This window comes from Arvicanthis niloticus, chromosome 5 (assembly GCF_011762505.2).
Source record: "Arvicanthis niloticus isolate mArvNil1 chromosome 5, mArvNil1.pat.X, whole genome shotgun sequence".
NCBI classification, from domain to species: domain Eukaryota; kingdom Metazoa; phylum Chordata; class Mammalia; order Rodentia; family Muridae; genus Arvicanthis; species Arvicanthis niloticus.
Window position 1 is genome coordinate 50496116 of NC_047662.1, and position 22632 is coordinate 50518747.

At 42.6% G+C, this 22632-nt stretch overlaps 1 protein-coding gene across 1 annotated transcript in view; it reads right to left on the reverse strand.

Moving 5' to 3' along the window:
- Positions 1 to 22632, reverse strand: part of Cachd1 (cache domain containing 1) — a 215417-nt gene that overhangs the window by 129977 nt on the left and 62808 nt on the right. Inside the window, exon 2 of the mRNA XM_034502781.2 lies at positions 1578 to 1640. Coding sequence (XP_034358672.1) covers positions 1578 to 1640 — 63 coding nt within the window. The remainder of the gene's footprint in view (positions 1 to 1577; positions 1641 to 22632) is intronic.

Below are 22632 nucleotides of genomic sequence, written 5' to 3' on the forward strand. Positions count from 1 at the left end.
CCTTCAGTGTTCTGTAAGTGCTCCATCAGTTGCTATAATTCCTAACAATTATACTGAAGGCTTCCATGCTTGTTCATAGCCAGTTTAACAATGACGTCAGCCCAAGAACACAAAACAGCTGCATGCTCGGAAACAGCCCACGTAAGAACTTGTATCTGTTACTTCAAGAAAAGAGGCTTCAAGTGATACCCCAGATCACATTCTTTAAAGGGTTATCAAATAGCGGCTGTCTCCCAAAATGTCTCCTCTAACTTGCAGGCTTTGTATAGAAATCGTAGTCCATAACAACTCTTCTAGATTCAATGATTCTGAAGTGCCTTCCAGCTCTTGGGAATAAAGTTAAGTCAGGACTTAGGCAGACAAGACTCAGTGTGGCATGCCACTACAGTTTCAAGCTATTCATCCTTAATGATACCTAAACTAAGAAGGACGAGACATGCATCACCACCTCACCATTTAAAAGTGACTAAAATTAAGGTCCCTGCCTATGAACAGGAAATGCTGAACCTAACCCACAGCTCTCTAATGTAAATAAATAGCTAGCTTATAATAATTTCATCCCGATGCAAAGCCTTTCTTCTGAGAAAGCACTTTTAAAGCACAGATCGGATCAAGCTGTCTCCATGAATAAAACAACAGAGGGACCCCGGCATTTGCATCATTATGCATTTTATTATGTTTGTCTTTTTATCCTGTGCAAGCCCTTGGCCACATTCTGGTTTTTAGCATAGTTCTGGTTCTCACACTGAAGTTTCAAACCTAGCTTCAAGTTACTAGTCAACAGTCACATGCTGGAATGAAGTTGGTGGATTAGCTGAAATTAAAGCCTCCACCCTTCTCAAGCACACGCTAATTATTTATGTTCAAGCTCACCAACACCATGCTTTAATGCAGGAGGCAGCTTACTCGATGCTAGCTATAAACAAACAGAATCTGGCCTTTTAAGTATCTTGTATAGGGCACTGAACAAGGAAGGGGCAGGGGCAGGAGAGAATTCTAGAAAGAGGAAAGAAAAAAGCATCACAAGGCAGCAGCTGCTTCAATGTCAGAACCTTCCACTAAGATGACTGACTTCATGTTGTTCTCACTGGTCTGACCACTTCATTTTCAAAACTTCACAAGGCAGATGTTAGGATTCTCTTACAAAAACTGTAGATAAACTGTGGGTCAAAAGGGGGCTGGAGGGACTGTTTGCCATGACCAAAGAGGACATACAGATAGATGCCAGACGCCAGAATGTGGAGTCTGAGGCCGAAGCCCAGATGCTTATTTTCTGCATTAGACAAAACATATTTTGATATTTTTAGATCTAGGGGACTCAAAGATATTCATAACAAAAGGAAATGTTTCCAAGATACATCAGGAATGGTTGTGAACCATCAGCAAGTTCTCAGCACCTGAATGTAAGGGTGTCACTGTCATACAGGAAGAGACTCTATACAAGTAGGATAGAGGTCAACCTCTAGTGGGGACTGTTGGGAAAGAGCAAGGAAGCCCCGTGGAAAGGCAAGGCAATGCCAGGGAGCACCCATGCCTCGGCTCCTTTGCCAGGGAGCACCCATGCCTCGGCTCCTCACCTGCTGAACTTCGCTCTCTCCATTTGAGATCTTCTCTGTGTAAACCAAGGAGTTGAAGATCCTCTGCAAGAAAAGAGAAAAATGAACTTTAGATTTTCTAAGGAAGAACCACTCTCTTCCTTATGTGTGTGAACAGTTTGTTGCATACAGCATAGATTCAAATAGGAAAAAATTTTTAATTAAAAGACTGTGATTTTTACAGAGAGAAACCCAAGTATCAGCCAAAGTCAATCGCGCTTATTTATTTAAGCATCACCCAGGCACTATAGTGAAATAAACCAGATGTTACACTATAGTTTTCATTTTCAAAAATACATTTAATTACAGATTTCCGGAGCCCATGCCATTTTATCTGGCTGCCACAGTCTGACAAAGTTGTGTTTCTCATTTAAATCCTGCACTCCCTGAATGCCGTAATTGTTTACAGACCCTAAAATCTAATGTAATAAAAACTCTTTGAAAAGAATTCCTTCCATGTTCTCTCATGTCCCCAGCCAGCCAGTACCTAGTCCATATTATCTATCACTTTCATTACTCAAACACCCCCTCAGGAGAGCAACAAAGGTACTTGCCAAATATGTGTGGCCCCAAGAGAAGATGCCGATTTTATGCCAGGAAAGATACCAGGCCAGGCTGTGGCACATTGGTGGCACATCAACACACAAATTCTTCTGCATGCCCCTGCCTAGCTCAGTCACATCTCCTCCTCCACACACCCTGAAGTTAAAATCTCTCTGTAGACTGGAGACTCGGCTGGAATATGTATTAAAAGTAGAAGAGGGGAAACCAGGCTGTGCACACCTTGAGGCTGGGGGTGGGGCAGGGCGTGGGCAGCACCATCATGGGTTGGTCTTAAAGCTTTAAAGGTGCCGAGAAACTCTCTAGATGAATCAGGAGTCAGACCTGAAGATGTCAGCCAAAGTTTTGTTTCTCCTCTCTGTCCTGTTGCCAAGCATTTGTTGGCATCTGGGAAAGGATCTCAGACACACCTGTGCGGCTGTGGCAAGAAGAGTAATGCCAAGCTCATCAAGCCCGGTGCCCCCAGCGTAGAAATGAAGGGAGGACACATGGCAGGGGCTTGGCAGGGGGTAGGCGGGGGGCAGAGGGTGGAGAAAGCAAACACCCAGGAGGACCTTGGTGGAATTACAGCTTTGAAAATTATAATTATGAATCATCACGGTACCTCCCATCATTCCCCATGTGCCATGCCCATTCATTCAGCAGATGCTGCCTTTCCCCATTAAAAACAACCCTACAGGAGGAATGGTTTCCTTTACAACTTAATTATGTTTGTTTACTTTATTTACTTATTCATTCCCTCCCAATTCCTTGTCTCTGTCTATCTCTCTGTCTCTCTCTCACTTTTGGGAGTTAGTTCTCTCCTTCTACCGTGTAGGTCCCAGGGATGAAACTTGGGTCTCTAGGTTTGCCAGTCAGCAGCTTTACACATTGAGCGATGATCAGCCCAGGAATGCTTCCATGACTGGCTTGTAGTAGTGCTCATGACAACAACAACAACAACATTGGTTAAGATCTGTGCAATGCTTACTCTGATATAAAGATTCGAGCATGCTGTAGCTGCTCACACTTCTCCTTCTTCATGAGTTTCTGTTTGGCAGTCATTTGTTTCTTAAGACAGGGGTTTCACTGTATATTACAGAACTTACCGCATAGCCTAGGCCTTGTCCTCTGCCGTTACTTTTCTTGCCTCAGCCTCTCTAGTATTCTTTTATGTCCAGCTTAAATTGGTTTTATAAAACACCTTCCTGTAAGACATTATTTTTTTTATTTTCTTTTTATTTACATGTATGTATGTATGTATGTATGTATGCATGCATGCCTGTGTGAAGGTATATGGGTCTGAGTGCAGGTGTTCTTGGAGCCCAAGTGTTACTTACAGCAGCTGTGTGGCACCTGCTTTGAGTGCTGAGAAACAAACCCAGGTCTGTACAAGTGGGTCCCCAGTACTCTTAACAGCTGAGCCATCTCTCCAGCCCTGACAGACACTATTATTATGCCAACAGACAGAAACAGAATCCTAGAGCAATGCATTTGTAGAGTCTTTATGTGCCTATTTTTCAAATGACTATACTTATAAAGATGAAAACCCAAGAGCTTTGGAAGCTTAAAAAGTTGATCAAAATCACTTGCAAGGGCAAGGCTGGAACTTGAAACCAGGCAAAGTGGCTCCAGAGCTGACACTCCTGATACTGTGTGTCTTGTTAGGATTTGCTTGCTGGTTACATTTTGCATAACAAATTTGTAACCAAGATATATCATGCCTTTGCCTTAACTGGCAGCAAGCCCTAACTAGAACTAGTGCTTTATTTATAGCACTCATTAATCCACTAATCAGTTGTGGTTCACACATATCAGTTCTGTTCCAGATTCCACTGGTGGCCATTTTATAATCAAGGGGCATTAGGATTCTGAACCCTAAAGCACATCTCATTTTTGAAATGAAATTATGGGGCTGGAAATGTGGCCTAGTGACAGAGTACCTGCCTAACATGAGACCTAGATTTCATCCCACGTGCCTCGGGAGATAAAATGGGACAGGTGGTGTGTGTGTGTGTGTGTGTGTGTGTGTGTGTGTGTGTGTGCGCGCGCGCCATCCCTGCAGCTCTAAGTTCTCACTTCTCTAGAGCCTAATCCAAATATCATCACTCATTGTGAGCCCAGAATGTACTCTAGACTTTTCTATAATTTCCTTTTCAAAAAGATGCTCAGTTAATTTTCATTAAAAATTAGCCTAACTGAAGCACTGGTTCCAGGTCTTGGCGAATGTACTCACTGTCTTCCTCTGCTATAGCAGGGGTACTGCAGTGGGAGACTCCGAGGAGGTTGATCAGATCCACTGTGCTCAAGCCAACATTTTCAATGGCCAAGTGTGGTGTTCCTTCCTTCTTAAGAGGAAAGAGCATTACTCAATAATAGTTCTAAGGATGTGCTTCAGGGCTAGTCCACAAGGTTACTTCAATTTCTATCAAGCTTGTGATTTTTAACAGCAATGGGGCTAACTGGTATTGGGTGGAACAGAATTGAGATAGGGTTTCTCTGTGTAGCCCTGGCTGGCCTTGAACTCAGATCTGCCTGCCTGCCAAGTGCTAGGATTAAAGGAATGTGCCACCACCGACTGCAGGGCTAATATTTTTATGTAGTTCATTCTTTGACTTGCAAAGATTTCTATAGTGTCTGTACCTAAAAAATTTAGGTTGCTAAGAAAAAAAATAACTAACCAGTCCTAGTTGTGTGCAGTAGTGATTCGGTGGACTCTGAATTGAGCACACCTCTCTAGCCACCACAGCACTGAGTGACAGGGTTACCATCCAAAGTAAACAGTCTTCACATCTTTCCCCTGGTGCCAACATTGGAGACGTGGCATGAAACATCAGCGAAAGACCAGAAGAACATATACAAGTTACAACTGGTTCAAAAATTAAAAGTTGGCGTATTGTGCATTCAAAAAAAAAAAAAAAAATCACACGATACAGAGCGATTCTCATCATGCTTTAAAAGAGCTATGCTGTAGCTGGGATGAGGAGGGGTTGTGCTCTGGCTGTGGGGGCGGAGCTATGCTGTAGCTGGGATGAGGAGGGGTTGTGCTCTGGCTGTGGGGGCGGAGCTATGCTGTAGCTGGGATGAGGGGGGTTGTGCTCTGGCTGTGGGGGCGGAGCTATGCTGTAGCTGGGATGAGGAGGGGTTGTGCTCTGACTATGGGGGCGGAGCTATGCTGTAGCTGGGATGAGGAGGGGTTGTGCTCTGACTATGGGGGCGGAGCTATGCTGTAGCTGGGATGAGGAGGGGTTGTGCTCTGGCTGTGGGGGCGGAGCTATGCTGTAGCTGGGAGGAGGGGGAGCTATGGTCTAGCTGTGGGGGAGGGTTGTGCTCTAGCTGAGGGGAGGTTGTGCTCTAGCTAGGCAGTGGGGGTAATAAAAAAGAGCTATGCTCAGCTCCCCAAAGCTTAGAATTTTTATGGCTTATAATTTTACATCAATTACTACACTTAGTCTTCATAATTGCTTGTGTAGGCAGGGCAGGTATTTTACAGATTTGAAAACTACAGCATGAAAGTTAGGCACTATGTCCCAGGTGAAAACTTGAGATACTGAAGCCTGAACCTAGGTCTTGAATTAAATACAAGCTGTGCTTTTAGCTGAGCTATCAGACAAACTTTGTTCATATCACCTTGTTGTTTAGGATGGTCTAGGAATCCTCTATAGAACCTGAGCACGGGACATGGGTAGTGGAAATGAAGCACATTGAAATTTGAGCTTTCCTGCTTTATTTCAAGCAGGGTGTAAAATTTTGGGAACAATCAGAGTCCCAGAGTGTGTGTGTGTGTGTGTGTGTGTGTGTGTGTGTGTGTGTGTTGGGGGGGGGATCACATGATAATGCAAAAGACAGGAATTCAAAAGTATGAAAACTAGCTGACATTGTGGTGACTTTGAGGTGAATGTTTCTTGGATATTAGAGGATGAGAAAGATTAGAGAACTAGAAAAAAACTAGAATGTTTCTTGGTTCTTAGAAGATGTGGAAAGGAAGTGTCTCCCTAGAACATATAACTGATAGGCATTCTTTGCTTTTTTGTTGTTATTGTTGTTTTGTTTTTCGAGACAGGGTTTCTCTGTGTAGCCCTGGCTGTCCTGGAACTCACTCTGTAGACCAGGCTGGCCTCGAACTCAGAAATCTGCCCGCCTCTGCCTCCCAAGTGCTGGGATTAAAGGCGTGCGCCACCACTGTCCTGCACTGATAGGCATTCTTGACAGGTCAGAACCTTCTTTCCTTTCTTTGGTTAGTCACTTACAGTAATAATTGGGGGTGGGGATTAGAAGGTAGGGCCACAATTCTGTGCACCAAATTGTCACTTACCCTGACCCTAGCTTTTGTTTATGTTTGGTTTTGTTTGGGTTTTTCTGAGACAGTTTCTGTGAAGCCCTGGCTGTCCTGGAACTCAACTCTCTAGACCAGGCTGGCTTCAAACTAAAGAAATCCACCTGCCTCTGTCTCCCAGGTGCTGGGATTAAAGGTGTGAGACACTCATGAACTCTTAATTTGACCACAATCCTAAGAAGCAAAAATGTTCCTCACTTTGCAAAGTCCCAGAAGTGAAGTTCAAAGACACTAGCTACCCGATCTCCCCCATTACTCATTCCTGTTTTGAAACTTTCAACTATAAAAGTGAAAATATCTTCTAATATGTATGGAGACTTAAAGTTATTTTAAAATAAAAATATTTCACTGAATCCCTGCTATTAAATTTATTTTTATAATTAAAAAATATCTTATTTTGCTTATAGGATCTGCATTAGTGTACATATTGGAAAGCTAGCCGTATCATCTAAAGCCAAGCACATGTTTATCCTATGACCTGACAACTCCCATCCTTGACAGACACCTGATGGAGATGTGGCTGCGTGCTCAGTAAGGCAGGTGTATGGATGCATACATGCTCACTATGGCAGGTATATGGATGCATACAGGTGCCTTATTTCCAACAGCTCAAACCCAGAAGCAACTCACATGCTGATCCACACAGGAGCCGAACTGACACACACTCAGAATGTCTAAACCCCAGGAAACTCTGAGAATGAGCAGAGGGCAGCGGCAAAGTTCAGCCCCACCACGTTACATCACCACGTGATTCCTACAAACATGGAGGGAAAGAAGCCTGATGCTGGAATGCCTCCGAGTATAATTCCATTCATGCCACGGCAAAATGAGGCAAACCCAAATCTGTCCTGTAAGAGTCTGGATAGTGGATATCTTTCCTGGAGAATGAGTAGAACAGGAAACGGCAGGAACTTCTGGAAAGCTACAATGTTCATTTTAATGTTACACCTACGTGAGTTGGGGCTGTGTTCTGTGTTCCGGTTTGCAGTCTGAGCGCTGTCCTTTTTAAATGCATTTGTATGTGCACAAGTGCTTGTGTGTGTGCGAGGGTGCATGTGTACACATGTGTGTGGAAGCGAGAGGACAATCTCAGGTGCCAGCCTGAGAAGCATCATTCGTCGCCTTTGAATGCAGGGTTTTGTAGGATTGGAGCTCATCAATTAGGCTAGGCTGGCTATGAAGTCCCAGGGACCTCCTGTCCTCACTGCCCAGCACTGAAGTTAGAAGACAGTACCAGCATCCCTGGCTTTTCATGTGGGTGCTATGGATGTAACTCAGTTCTCATGCTTGTGAATCAATCTCCAAACTGACCAGGGTATCAACGCTGCCCTTAAGCTTTACACTTCTTTCCAGTATGTATTTCAGTAAATTTATGCTCGGCATGCATTCTAGACAGCCTCTTTGAAATACACTCAGCCCAAATGTTCTCATATATATTCAAAACTGTATTTAGATAAGGAGGAGTGTTTATTGAACTGTTATAAATAGTTATCAAGAAAAATAAATTTAATCCCTTATTTGGATGATCCTGGGCTATCCCAATTAGAGACACCTCACAATTCACAGACCAAGTCTCCCGAGCCTTCCCCAATGCTCTATAGAAATTATACCTACACATTTTAAGCATATAATAATTCTCAATTCTTTTTTAATGATTCTTCATTCTTCACCCAATGTATAAGCCTAAATTTTCTGCATTTAAAAATGTATCTTTACCTGAGTTTCATTGGGCCCAGATATTTTAAACATAACACAATTTAATATAATCTGCCATTTATACCTTCTTAAGCACTACCTGTCTCCTTTCTTCCCCCTTAAAGGATGTTCTAGTCAAGGTTAAAAATTAGAGAGGTACAATTGGATATAGCTCCTCCTAGAAATTGTCAGAAAGGAAGAAAAACAAAAAGATTCCTTTTCAGATTCAATCCCTTTTCCTTTTCCCACCCTCCAAAGTGTTAAGGACTACAGCTAGCTGCAGCCTGGTCCTTCCCTGGCTCTACTCTGGAATTTACTGATCCCACTCTTAACTCAGTCTCCCCCCCCCAACCCCCACCAACCCTACAAAACCTTCTATTTAATTAAGCTTAACAGATGGCAAGAGAACTTGTTTGTTGAAACAGGAACAATTACAAGTGTGTTTAATAAGATGGTCAGTCCAGACAGAAGGCCCCACCTTTACTCCACTACCTGCCTTGCCAAATTTTAACAAGATGCTTAAATGAAAGCTATAGCACAACACCACAGTGAAGGAATAAATACCCCAACAAGCCTAATGAGATGCTGTGGGTCTCCTTCCCTGCTTTTGGCTAAGAAACTAAGGAGTGTGTTTCTACTCCAAAGCTCATTCTCATGCTGTTTTATGAGCCTCCGTGGCCAGTCCATATGGCTGACAGTTCACTAACAGCTTCATTCAGCTCTGGGTCTGTTGCTGTGATTCTAGCAATTGTGGATAACGGGGAGGAAAATAAAGACTAACATTGTTATCTCAGCAAGCTGACCACCAGGAACCACTGAAGCACCAGTACTGCCACATAAAGAAATTCCAAAATCACTGGAGAATGAATCAATTCTGAAGTGTTGGGGGGGGGGGATGAAGCGTATGTGTACCCCATGAATAATCCTTTACCCGATTTGGGTCCCTTCAGCTCGGATTAGCCAATCTTATTTTGGCCAGACTGTTTAAGTTCACACTGTTCCACACCTGGAAGGCCTAGGAGAAAGGCCTTTCTCAGAGGAGCCTGATCATTTTGAGCGCTGCCCCAAAGCAGCCTTTTCCTTAATCCCTGAATTTGCTCATTCTGGGCACGAGACTCAAAAGTTTGCTGAGAGTATTGGAAGGTTGGCCCCTAAAATAAAACTTTAAAGTAAACAAAACATCCAACAAGGGACAAATCAGAAGCAAGGCATGCATGCAGCTGTCAAAAGCATGGTTTACAATAACTTGTTACTGTTAGTATTTTTAGAGTAGTGTTTAAATAAATAGTATTATTCTGCGTGTGTAGGTGCGCTATGGACAATGTTATGATCCATGTGACAAGGGACCAGAGTGCACTCCAGTATCTCATAAAACATAATTTAAAAATATTTGCAGTGTTTACCACAGCCTTTCAGGGCGATGATAACAAACCGCTCGGAATCTCCAAATTGTGCCTCTTTTGCCAGAAGCCAAAAATTCCTTGGCTCTGTCCTGGCTAGAAGCCAACAACACCAGAAGGGAATTCTGGCTCGGCTCTGACTTCTTGTTCCTGTTCTTCTCCTTTTATGCCACCTAAATGAAAACCACCACCTGGGAGCTATATGCAAGGACATGAGCATATCTGAGAGAGGTGTGTGGACACCCCAGGAGTGGGCAAAGTGACTGATCAGTTCACCTCTCTTTGTCTCACACCACTTTCTGATATAAGTCTCATCAAAACCCCTTGACCAACAACTTGATGACCACCTGTCTCTTGGGACCCGTTCTGTACAGAAATCCTACCGAGATTCTTGTCTCTTAAATCCTCACCTATAATCTCACAATAAAGCTCTATTCTAAATCCACCTTCCTATTGTCTGTAAAATTCATTCTAGGAGTCTGGAAGACAAAGGACTGGGAAGACATTGGCTTTGTGAGGCTCTGGTATCTGCTTTAGTCCAGCACTCTAGCTCCTTAAGTCATGCTGCCCCAGTTTTTCCCTCATACTGTTTCCTTGGGTTGTTTGTTTTTTGTTTTTTTTTTAAGATGAAGAAGCTAAGGTTCTGAGGTTTGACTTGCCTGGAATCCAGCTGCAAAGCAAGACTTATTCAAAGTGCACGTGAAAGAGAAGACATGTGTCAAATGGAGCAATTGAGAGCTGGGCTTGTCTGTAAGTAGTGAATTTAAATATGTTTTTTCCTCCCCCTTTCCCTCCCAGGTTGCCTTTGTAACAAAGAAACACACACACACACACACACACACACACACAAACACACACACACACTTTTCAAAGAGAAGGCAAACTCAAAAGCAGGGTATGCACTCTGAGATTCAACCAGAACACACAATAAATACACAAACAAATGAATGAATAAATAAATATCATCTGCACTTGATCATGCTGCTTGTGTGGGAGAAAATAAAATGTGGGGGTTCACACCTGACCTTGCCATAAAGACTAGATTCTGAACACCACAGAGCCTGGCAGTGGACAAACCAAGCTGTTCTAGTTTCATAACAAAGAAGAAAGCTTAGTTAAAGAAAGCGGCTGTTCAAAGAAGAAGCTTACACTGGAGAATTTAAAAGAAATGAATAGCACAACCTTACACCAACCAATTGCAGCCCAGGTCCAAGTCCAACCCCACAGACTTCCTTGCTTTGTTTCAAAACCCGCTGAGAACAAGGATAATAGCTAACCCTTGAATGATGCTTACAGTCTGTCAGGCGCTGGCACCTTACATAAATGAACTCTTCTAGCTCAAAATGAAAATGTCATAAGCACGAAGGGAGCTATTGTTAGAATAACAAACGTTACATTTTATTTATGCTGACGGTCCTCACACAATGTCCACAGTCTAAATTCCTAACCATGATGATCCTAAGCCTATCTCCTAAGACTGCTCACCTGTGAAGGCCAGGTCCAGTCTCTAACAGAAGTCTCTGAATTGAGAGTCAGGATCCTGGAGGAGACTCTCCAGCTGTGAGCCAGATCAAGGTGGTATCTCTCCAGATGTGCAGAGCAGAGCATTGCTCTTGGTCTTATGTACTGTCCAGTGGGTGTCATGGAGTTCTAGGACTGTGCCTGGTTATCTTGAATGAGTGATGTCACTGGGTTCTGGTTATTAGGTGCAGCCTTGGGTGTGGTGGAAAGGCATTTTTCACTATGCTCATCACATATGACACTGAAGACATTGCTAACATGCTGTGGTCACCACCGTGTTAACACTTCCAATTCCTATTGCTCCATCCTATTGGACGTAATCTTTTGAAAAGATTACGTATGGCAGTCATTCTTCGGTAGCTGTGAAGCAAAAACCCCTCAGTAGATATCTACGCACTGAAGCCCACACGCCCTCAGTGGAATGAGGAGGTGACAGTGAGTGCTCCCTTCTGTATGAGTTCTGTAGTGGAACCACAATTAAAGTAATATGTTTCCTATAGAAATCTGGAAAATGCTTAAAGCAAAAAGAAAGAAGTCTGTCTGATTGCCCAGGGGAAACCAGTGTTGTTTATATTTTACTTCATTTCCTTCCAGACTTCTTGAGTGTCTAGCTCCAAGCCTTCTTGTAATTCTCTAGAAATCAGTTTAGGCCTCAACTCCCGGCCACACTACATTACACATAGTAAGTATAAATGATTCGTGTCCCTGTTAAACTAGTTTATTAAGCCATACAGACGGCTATTGTATTTTAGTTGTTTGCTCAACCAGGTAGCAAAAAGAAGGTATCTTTTTAATCTTTGAGATAGAAAGAAACTAACAAAACAAAAAACTGAAAATCTCCCATTCTCTCAAAAATTTGATAACTCCCTGGGCAGTCTATCAACACAGTCCTTGAACATCAATATTCTTTCCCAGTTCATTGAAGCTCAGCTCTAACACACACACACCCACACCCACCCACCCACACACACACACACACACCCCACCACCACCACCACCAATAATGGTGAGTTCCTTGATCTGATGGCCTTTCACTTTACACCCTTTAAGCCAAGATCACCTCTGAATAATAAAGTACATGGGTGAGTCTCAAGTTAGTGACAAGTGTCACTTTCACAAACAGTTGCCTCTTTGGGTTCACTGTATTCCTCAAAAGGTATTACAGGGAGAAAGAAAACAGCAGGCCCTCTGAGTTAGCAGGGAGAACTATAAAGTCATCTCAGCCAGCAGAATTTCTAGTTGTGATCACTTGATTTCCTGTTGGAACATTCAAAAGCAAGAGAGCTGTTGGGTAAACTGCCCAGAGAACAAAGGGAAACAGAACAAGCTGGAAACACTTGCTTAAGCACAATAAAGGCTAGGAGGGGTTATTGGAGTTTTTGTTGTTGTTGTTGTTGTTGTTTTAGCTTTCCAAGGGGATAAAGCAGAGCAAACCGAGTCCGCATGTTGGAAAGAGTCGGCCTGTGACCAGTGTAATGGCTGTAAGTGATATTCAAGACAGTGTGCAAGGCAGCCGCTTAGACATGGAAAGTGGAATTGCCCCAAATGCTCTGCCAATGGTGTCAAATGTCCCCTCCTGCTTCCACCCTCTTCACCAATCTGCCCTGTCATATCCCTACAGCTTCCGTTTGGTTTTACCTTGAAAGAGTATTTAATAACTGCACATTTATTCTGGGGTAGCATTTCAATATTGCATAAACCTTCCATATTCTCCGTGTGAAAACGGAATGAAACCATAAATGCATAGATTTCTACTAAGGATAATGGGAACGCCCAGCACTTAACTGCCCAGACTTTTCATACCAATGTTTAACCAAACTGTAACCAACCAAGTCCTTGTTAGAATCAGAAGCCATGCAAAATAAATGAATGAATGAACAAATGAGTGAGTGAATTTAAAGAAACATGGTGTTCCTGTGCTGTCAAGGAGTTTATACACTCATTGTGAGGGGAATTTAATTTAAAGGGGTGGGGGGGAGAGGACACGAGCTAAGCAATGCCATACAGAGTCTATCTAGGTCTGACTGCTTGGTACAGGCTCAGCATGCTGTCCAAGTTCACAGAGGGAAAGATGGCTGAAGGAAGCCACAGGCTTGACTTTGGGGCAGCATTTAAATAGGCATAGAGAAAAGGGAACTTGAGAAGAAAGCAATTCTGAGCATTTACTCAGAAGGTCTGTCACATAGTAGGAATTACTAATGAAAATATTTACTAAGCCTCTCTTTTAGGTCAGGACCAGTTCCTGACCCTAGGGATTCCAGAACATCCCTGTCTGTGTTCAGTCTACATCGCAGGCCCCTTGGCCTAAGGAAAACCCTTCTAAAGGACTTGCTAAGTGTGGGACTATATCAAAGATCAGACTGAGCTTCTAGGCTCTAAAAAGAGGCCCCAGAGCCAATGATTATGACTGCAGACTTATGTGGTAACAAAGAGTCTGCTTTCACAGGGCAGAGTGGCAGTGAAACAGAACTAAATGGAACAGAAAAGATGGGGTTAGGCTGGAGGAGTGCAAGCCAGGAAGAAGAGCTGGAGATTATGCAAATGAGTTGGCACTTGGTGAGGTCTTTGAATGGGTAACCAAATAAATGTGTGTGTGCCAAAAATCAAAAGCTGTGAAAAGGATTTAACTGGGGAGGGAAGGGTGAGATGGGGGTCGTAAAAATCTTTATAATCAATCCTCATGCTTAGAGCCAGAGACCCACTTCCTGGAGCTGATCATGCATCTTCTCATAAAAGCACCCAAGGGTTAGCCTCCCCAGGGTCTGGGACAAGTCCAGGAACCAATTGATCCAGATCATTTGCAAGTGAGCTTCAAGGACCTGGATTTGTTGCTTCCCAAGGGTCTCATCTCTGTAGATTATATCACTCTCTAAGGGCTATAATCTGCCTGACTCGGTTTGCTGTCCATCCCTACAGTGCTTGTGTGAGATTGCATTATGGAAGGAGACTGAGAAACAGTTATCTGGAAAAAACATTTCAAATAACTTAATACATAACAACTGGTGGAATTTAAACTAAGTTGCAATCTTGCATCCTGGAATTCTGCTAATTAAAAAAAGACATTTATTTATTTGTGTGTGTGCACATATATGGATGTCAGAGTTGGATAACTCCCTGAAGTTGGTTCTCTCCTTCTTTCATGTGGGTTCTGGAAATTGAACTCAGGTTCTTAGACATGGTAACAAGTGCCATCCTGACAGCAGCCCTGAATACGGTGTTCCTTGTGTATTTTTCAAATACTCATTAATATAGGATCTAAAAACATGTGATTCTAGTATGTGTTTTATGTAACACATGCTTTAGGCTGGCCGTGGTGGCATTAGAAGTAATCCCAACCCTTAGAAGAATGAGGCATTAGTTTGAGGAAAGCTACACAGGTGATACCCTGTGTCAGAAGGCGGCTAAATAGATGCTCTTCTGACACAATCACCATGCCAAACTTACACAAAACTTCAGGACTAGTGACAAAATGCAGCTCTGTTCACACTAGCTCTACAGTCAGGATGGTCACTTGGCCTCCCATGGCTGAGTTTCTCTTCATTTACAAAATGGAAACCTGAGCAAAAAGTGATGGTGCATATCTGCAATCCTAGCACATAGAAGGCTAAAGCAGGAAGAGAAGAGCGCAAGGCCACCTGCGCTACACAATGAGACGTCCCAATAAATTAGTTAAAAGGAGAAGCCAAGCTTGATCCTACAAAATACTAGGTGTAGTGGTTTGCATAGGTTTGGCCCCCATAGACTCGTGTGTTTGAATGCTTGGCCCACAGGGAGTGACACTATTAAGAAGCTTGTCCTTATTAGAATAGGTATGTCCTTGTTATAGGAAGTTTGTCACTGTGGGGGTGGGCTTTGAGGCTACTGTACTTAAGCTCCACCCAGTGTGGAAGAGAGTTTCTCCTGGTTGCCTTCAGGTCATGGTGTAGATGTCTCAGTTCCTTCTCTAGCACCGTGTCTGCTGGTACGCTGCCATGCTTCCTGCCATGATGATAATGGACTGAACCTCTGAAACTGTAAACCAGCCCCAATTAACTGTTGCCCTTTATAAGAATTGCCTTGGTCAGCAGGGCGGTGGTGGCGCACGCCTTTAATCCCAGCACCTGGGAGGCAGAGGCAGGTGGATTTCTGAGTTCGAGGCCAGCCTGGTCTACAGAGTGAGTTCCAGGACAGCCAGGGCTACACAGAGAAACCCTGTCTTGAAAAACCAAAAAAAAAAAAAAAAAAAAAAAAAGAATTGCCTTGGTCATGGTGTCTCTTCAAAGCTCTAGAAACCCTAAATAAGAGAAATTGATAGTAGGAGTAAATTTTATTGAGAGTTCAACTAAGACTTGAGAGCCCAGTCTTCCTATCATGAAAGTGTTTTCAGGAAATGCCATTTGCTTATGAATTCTGCACCACTACCACCCTACTCCCTGTACTGGGGATTAAACCTAGGAACATGAGCATGCTAGACACGTGCTCTAACCACTGAACTACCTCTCTCACCCTTCATTTTTTCATTTTTAAAAAAGATTAATTTAAATTCTGTGTATATGTGTTTTGCCTGCATATAAGTATATACACCCCGTATGTACCTGGTAACTAAGGAGGTTAGAAGAGGTGGGAGATCTCCTGGGACTGGAGTTACAGACAGTAGACAGAGTGCTGGGAACCAAAGCCAGGTCCTCTGAAAGAGCAGCCAGTGCTCTTAACCACTGAGCCATCTCTCCAGCCTACACCTTTTTTATTTTTTTTATTTTTTTTTGAGACTTGATTTTACCATGGGACTCAGACTAGCCTTGAACTCCAAATTCCTCTGGCCTCTGCCTCCCAAGTGCTGGAACTAAAGGTATGTCCCAATACACCTGGCTTTAATTGATTTGAAATATTATAAATACATCTCTGCACTTCATAGTAAGGGGAGTGGTCAGGTATTAATGCAATGAATCTTTCAGGATGAAGATTTGAATGGAGAATAATTCTCACAGATGTTGAGCTTAAGTGTGAAATTTTAAGAAATGATTCAGATCAGTTAGCCATTACAGAATTAATGTGGTGCCAATATGGTTACAGACATGCCTCCTTTGCCTCCCCCAGATGTCTTGTTCTTCAGGTTCCCCCAGAGCCAGGGTATGTATCATGCATAACAAATGTCATAGTAACTGCTCTTGACTGTTCAAGCTCTGTGCCACGATTGATTGTCAGCAATAGTTATTAAGTAATATTCTGGCTGAATGATGGCTCTCTGGGCTCAGGTTTACAATATAATTTTAATGATTAAATAAATTATGGGTAGAACATTTCTTCCAGATTGTAGGGTTCAATCTAGTAGAAAGGTCAGGGGTTAAGAGCACTGGCTGCTCTTCCAGAGGTCATGAGTTCAATTCCCAGCAACTACATGGTGGCTCACAACCATCTGTAATTGGATCCGGTGCCCTCTTCATATAAAATGAATAAATAAATTTTTAAGGTCAACTATCACCTACAGTGACTGATGGGATTTATCGTTTACATATAATAAGAGCTCAGTAAATAGGAACTTGTAAAAATACTCTAAAAGGAAGGATTCCTAGAAATAAAATCATTTGAGATTACTTAGGCTCCAATCCCAACATTAGGAACTTTTCCAAATTAGCACTGCTGAAGCCTTCTAAAGAGACAAGGTATTTAAAGAAAAAAAGTTTTCAAACGTTTACCACTTATAACCAATGGAAAGGATAAGAATGTAGATTTGGACAAAGTTTTCAGTAATTGGCTTTGACACAAACAATGTCAGTTGTGACACCAGAAGCTCCAAAGGTCTTTAGAAGGTTGGCTTCTAATCTCAGTAAAATGGCTTCTTTAATTCATTCAGAAACCTGATTGTAGTCAGGACCCTCTCCAATGCAGTGACTTCTCCCTTGTTAACTTCTTGGAGGAGAGCAGCTGACCAGACAACCCAACATCTGGTTTAATGTAACCCAAAGCTTTGGACACTTACACTACGAGGTCATGGAGGAAAACTGCTTTCGGGTCATATGCTCCAGAGGTGCTGGACCCTCCCAAGCTAGCATTCTCAACAGACAAGGTTCCTGCTCCAATATTGAGAAAAGTAGTAGGAGAAGTGAGTGGTCCTCCCACAGCCCACCTGCACATGCCAAGCAAGCTGTGCCGGTGGGAAAAGAGACTCTTCCACATCCACATGCCCTCTACCACCCTCACCAACTTCCCCATATGCAGGGTTTCTGGCAGGAAGGATCTGAGGTACCTGATACTTCCCAGGTCCATCCAAGTGGTGTGAACTCTTAACTCCACCTGGTACCACTGCCATTGGATCTTGACTTTCCCATTTTATTGTAAATATTTCTTGATAAGCATTAGCATGCGAATATAAAGGAGTCAAGGCAAAAATTGAAATTGAGTGAAATCTCTTAATTCTTGACAAAATAACTTTGTTGTTCTTTTGATTATCATTAAGTTGGTGACTTGGGATAAATGTGTCAAGGTGGGGGTGTGTGGGGGGGTGTGATGTAGGAACTCAAATAATTATAAAAGGACAGCACTTTGAAAAACTTACTGGGAGAAGGTCAACAAGGAATTAAAGTCTGGCAAAACTGTGTCTACAGATACCTGTGTTGAGCAACCTAAGCTCCTTGGTCTCTTTGTTGTCCAAACCCAGACAGGCTATCGCTCTCCCTGCCAACTGGGGCTCTCTACAGGAGCTGGCTTGCTGCACATCACTGGCTACATTCTCTGTCCAGAACACCCCCCACTGGGTATTTACTGTCAGGTAAATGCCACCCCAGTGCAGGAGACTTCCATATCTTCTAGAAGCTCTGGGGCTGCAGAGGAGGGAGGGAGTTTAGATCTGTAAACAGATAACTGCAGCATGTTTTAAATGTTAGAGTAAAAGTTCAGAAAAGATTTTTACAAAGAGGTGAAAATAAGTGGACTCCCTTCCTTTCCCCTTCTCCTCCAACCTTTTTCTCTTTCTTTCCTTCATTTTTCTTTTCTTTTTCTTTGAGATAGAATTCTATCATTCAGGCTAGCCCCAAACTCATTATATAGGTGAGGATGACTTTGAGCCCAAGCCCTAGCATTACAGATACGCGCTACTACACTTAGCGAGGAGCCTCAAGGGTGAACTTACGGGAAAATTGGAGGTGAGATGCTTTCTAAGCAGGAAGCTACTCCCAAAAGGGTTTTCTTGGTTACTTCTAGTTGGTATGATTCTCTTGTGGCTGCTGTATATTCTTCATGCCCTTTCTATGAATTGATTAGTTGAATGCCTACTATAGGATGGCCCCAAATAATGCTAAATTGCCCCTGCCCAGGGAATCAGCAAATATGCAAGCACCTGGTGATGGTGCACACCTTTAATCCCAGCAGTCAAGAGGCAAAGGCAGGTGAATCACTGAGTTTGAGAGCAGCCTGGTCTACAAAGTAAGTCCAGGACAGCCAGGGCTACACAGAGAAACCCTCAAGAAGCAAAACAAAACAAAGCAAAAAGGAAAAAAAGAAAAACAGGAAAAAGAACAAAGAAAAAAATTCTGACCACAAAGGACATCTGACTTTTGCTGCCTGCTAGGCACTGTGTAGGTCCAGAGGCACCGAATGGTCCCAGCAGAAGAATCAGACCTGTCAATCCTGAAAGCATACTTTTACCACTTAGAATTGTAGCTAACGTTTACCACTTATAACCAATGGAAAGGATAAGAATGTAGATTTGGACAAAGTCATGGGCTGTCTAGAATCAAGATTTGGAAGGCTTGAAAAGCAATGTCACAGAGAAGGTGACTGAATCGATCAGACCTCTGCTGCAGCTGAGTAACTTGCCAACAATACATCCAAAGAAGGCCAACTTGCAATAATTGAGTTGTCACTATGGATACTAGGGCCAAAGGCTATTTATTTATTGTGGGCTCAAATCCTAGCTCCCTGAATTATTAGTCGAGTGGCCCAGGGCACATAAGCTAAACTCAATGTCCCTCCTCTCCCTGCCCCCAACTTCCTGTAAGGCTCATTGTCATCAATAAGATAAATTATGTATCATAGTAATTAGCATATGTTTAGCGTTGAATATATGATACCTTTATTGTTTCAATTGTAATGAAGCAGAGAGAGAGAGAGAGAGAGAGAGAGAGAGAGAGAGAGAGAGAGAGAGAGACAAAGGGGGTGGGAGAGAGAGTTGTGTGTGAGTCAGGGTGTACATTAACAGCCTAGAGCCAGGTGATGGCTCCAGAACTAGGAAATAAGACGTTGCAGACTCTTGCAGAGAGCTCCCCATTTATTCAGAAATGCATGGAAAATGCTAGCAACATCTCAAAGCTGGGTAATTAAAGGACCGACAGCGATCATTTCCATTTGGAGCATGTTATCTTTACCTAGTCAAAATAGAAGAAATGAGAGAGAGGGGGGCAATGGTTTTCCTTCTATCAACAAAGGCAGAAAACAATTCTAAGCATATTCGTGAAAGTTACATGATACTTTCCTGACAAAGTAAAAGGCTCTAAGCAATTCTTTTAGAAAGGAAGTTTTCTAGAAAAAATTCATAGAATGTAATGTAATGCATTTTTGAAACACTCTATGAGACCTGCACCCTTTAATAAGTGCTCATTTCAGACTGGGGTCTCAGGAATTAAAATCCTGTTGTCCCAATTCATAACACATACTTAAGACATTGTGCAATATCAGTGGCCAATAAACCCAACAAAAAAGTTGGAACATGATAAGAAAATATAGATACTATTTTTTTTTTCAGACATCAACCTTGTAATACAAGTTTCAGAATTGTCTGTTTAATTCCAATGCTACTAGGAGTGTCATCAATTATTAGAATATCTTTAGAAGAAAAAGTGTTAACAAAACTCAAGGTCAGTAGGGCTATTCTTGAATAATACTAATGCTTTTTCAGAGCCCACAGAAAATAGTTTAATGGACTAAATCTCACAAGCCTATAAGCAGAAGCCTACACTTTTTCAGCAAAGCCACAGACAGACAACTGTCATCCTCACAGAGGGGCTTGCTCTGTCTGACCATTTCATTTCATTTCACTCATAACTTTAAATACAAAAGAGAAGAGCGACTAACATCCACACACCAAACTAATCATCTATCCCAAGTAAATCTTCACTCTGACAGTATTCGGAAGGATTCTCCTTACATTATTAACTTTGTATTTTTAAGGATGTCCTCTTGTTGATCAAATACGTGTCATCTTTATTAAAAATAATTAAGACTCCCTAGAGATGTGCTTGAAATGGGGAACAGGGGGAAAAATCTCAACTTTTATATCACTGCAAGGTTTTTCTAAAACTCATTCATATTTAATTTTTAAGAATGCTTTGCAGCACATTAAATATTTAATAGTCAGAGGGTTTTCAAACCAGAATGCTAAATGTCAACCTAGTCTTCCAAAAATACTTCATTTGCAGTAAATTAACTGGACCTCCCTTCAGTAACAGGGGGTGGGGGGGGAGTGTTTAAACTGAACTCACATTAGGACACTGAGATAATATCAATCTACATAATTAGACCATGTAAGAGATTTAATTTTAAACACCAGGCTTATTAGGTCTTGCAGAATTCTAATGTAGTGCTGCTCACATTATAAATGGAGATAAAGCCTTCAAAAACACATCCCCTTCTCCTTTCCAGAACTCATCCTGCACTGTGTGGCATACATTAGCATACAGGATGAGTGTGGTGAGGCAGTGAGGGCCCGTGAGCAATTGCTGGGCAAATTGGCAATACAAAATGACAACTAGAAACACAGCTCCTGTTAGATCCCAATTAAGAAGGGGCCTTAGGAAGCCCTCTTTAGATTTTGCATGCAACTGTTTTAGCATCACAGTATCCACAAAAGGCAATAAGTATTCAACCACCAATCAGGACTTGCCAAGCACTGCCACTCAAAGTGAAGCACAACATTTTATAGGGTTGGACAGTCATTTCAATATGGTAAATGGAAAAAAAAATCTACTTGACTATTAAAGGGAAAGGAAACTGGCGTTAAGCCCCGGTGATAAGAGGATCAGAACAGATAGAGAGAAGAAAGCCTCCAAGATCCAGGAGGCCAGTGAGACTGGCCCACTGAGGGCAAAGTTCAATTCACATAGACCCTAAAGCCTCAGAAAATGGTGAACACACAGAATGGCTTCCCAGCAGGACTACTGATACAGGAAGACACACTCAAGAGATGCGCTCCCATCGGGAGGCCTCCACAAAGATCAAAGGCCTCTCCCCTCACCTCAAGCCAGGGCATGAAGTACAGTTTGGTGGTGACTGTTTAAATAAAAAACAATGTAGGGGCTTCACACGTTTTCATAACAAATCGGAAGTAATGCTTTTGAAAAGGACAAAAAGAGGCAGACGTCACATAGTTGATATTTAGAGATGTATGACTGTGTCTTCAGGGGCAGAAAAGTTGTGCAGAGAAGCAGCATCCATCTCCTACAAGCAAGGTAGTCTGCCCCCGCCCTGGCCTGCTTACCACAGTGTTAGCAATCACCCGTTTTATAGCATTTGTTAAGAATCCAGCTAGTTTTCTTGCTAGTTTTACCAAAAGGCCTCCCCACCCCGTGCCCCAAAACACACACACACACACACACACACACACACACACACAGAATAAAACTCAGGCAGGTTTGGGACAGTGTGCTACAGACCAAAGGCTTACAAGACGCCTGGAACGGTTCCATTGGTTAATGCACTCATGCCTCTCTGGCTAAATAGAAGAGACAAGAGAGACCAAAAGATGGAAGACACATGGGAGAAACCTTCTTGGCAGGAGCCAAGGCACCCCATATAGTGAGCTCCAGACACTTGTAAGGAAAAGAAAGTCTCATATGGGAAAAAATAAATACACGTGGAGGGCTTTCTGTACTTTAGCAGGCCCTGGCCAAAGCTTTATTTCATCGATTTGAAAACTTTAATTTAATTGCTTCTATCCCCAGCACCCCTCACCCACAGCCTCTTTAAATTTGAACCTAAAAGAGCCCCTGTTACAGGAGAGCCAGCCTTCTCAGGACTTCTAAGAGATTCCAAAGCAAGTCATGGCAGGGTAGACCCCCTTTTTTTGTTCTGGAAATGTAGAGTGTTTGTTTGTTTGTTTGTTTTGTTTAACTACTTTTGTTTGTCTTTTTCTTCAACTTTTTTTTTTGAGACACTTGTAGTCATCATGGCCTGATAGGTTTGTATAGACATGAGTCACGGATTAAACAGTTTTTTATAAGCAAAGAGTAAATGAAAGAGAAAAGGAAACAGAGGACAGATGCCAGCATGGAGTAAGACAAACAGACGCCTGCCTGAAGTAGGACACCCCACAGAAAGTCTTTAAACAAAATGAGGCCCCTCACAGGTGGCACTTAATGCCTACATGGCCAGGCCAGGGACACCCACAAGCTTTGTGGCTCCAAACTGAGTTGAGTTGAAGGACAAGTTCCCACCTTCAGAATGGAAACATTGGGATGTTAGCACACAGCACATATATCTAACCAAGCAAGGCCGAGACACACTTTCTAGTTCTTGGATCACCTGCCCATTTCAAAACAAAACAATTTTAAGAATATACTCATACCCAAAACAA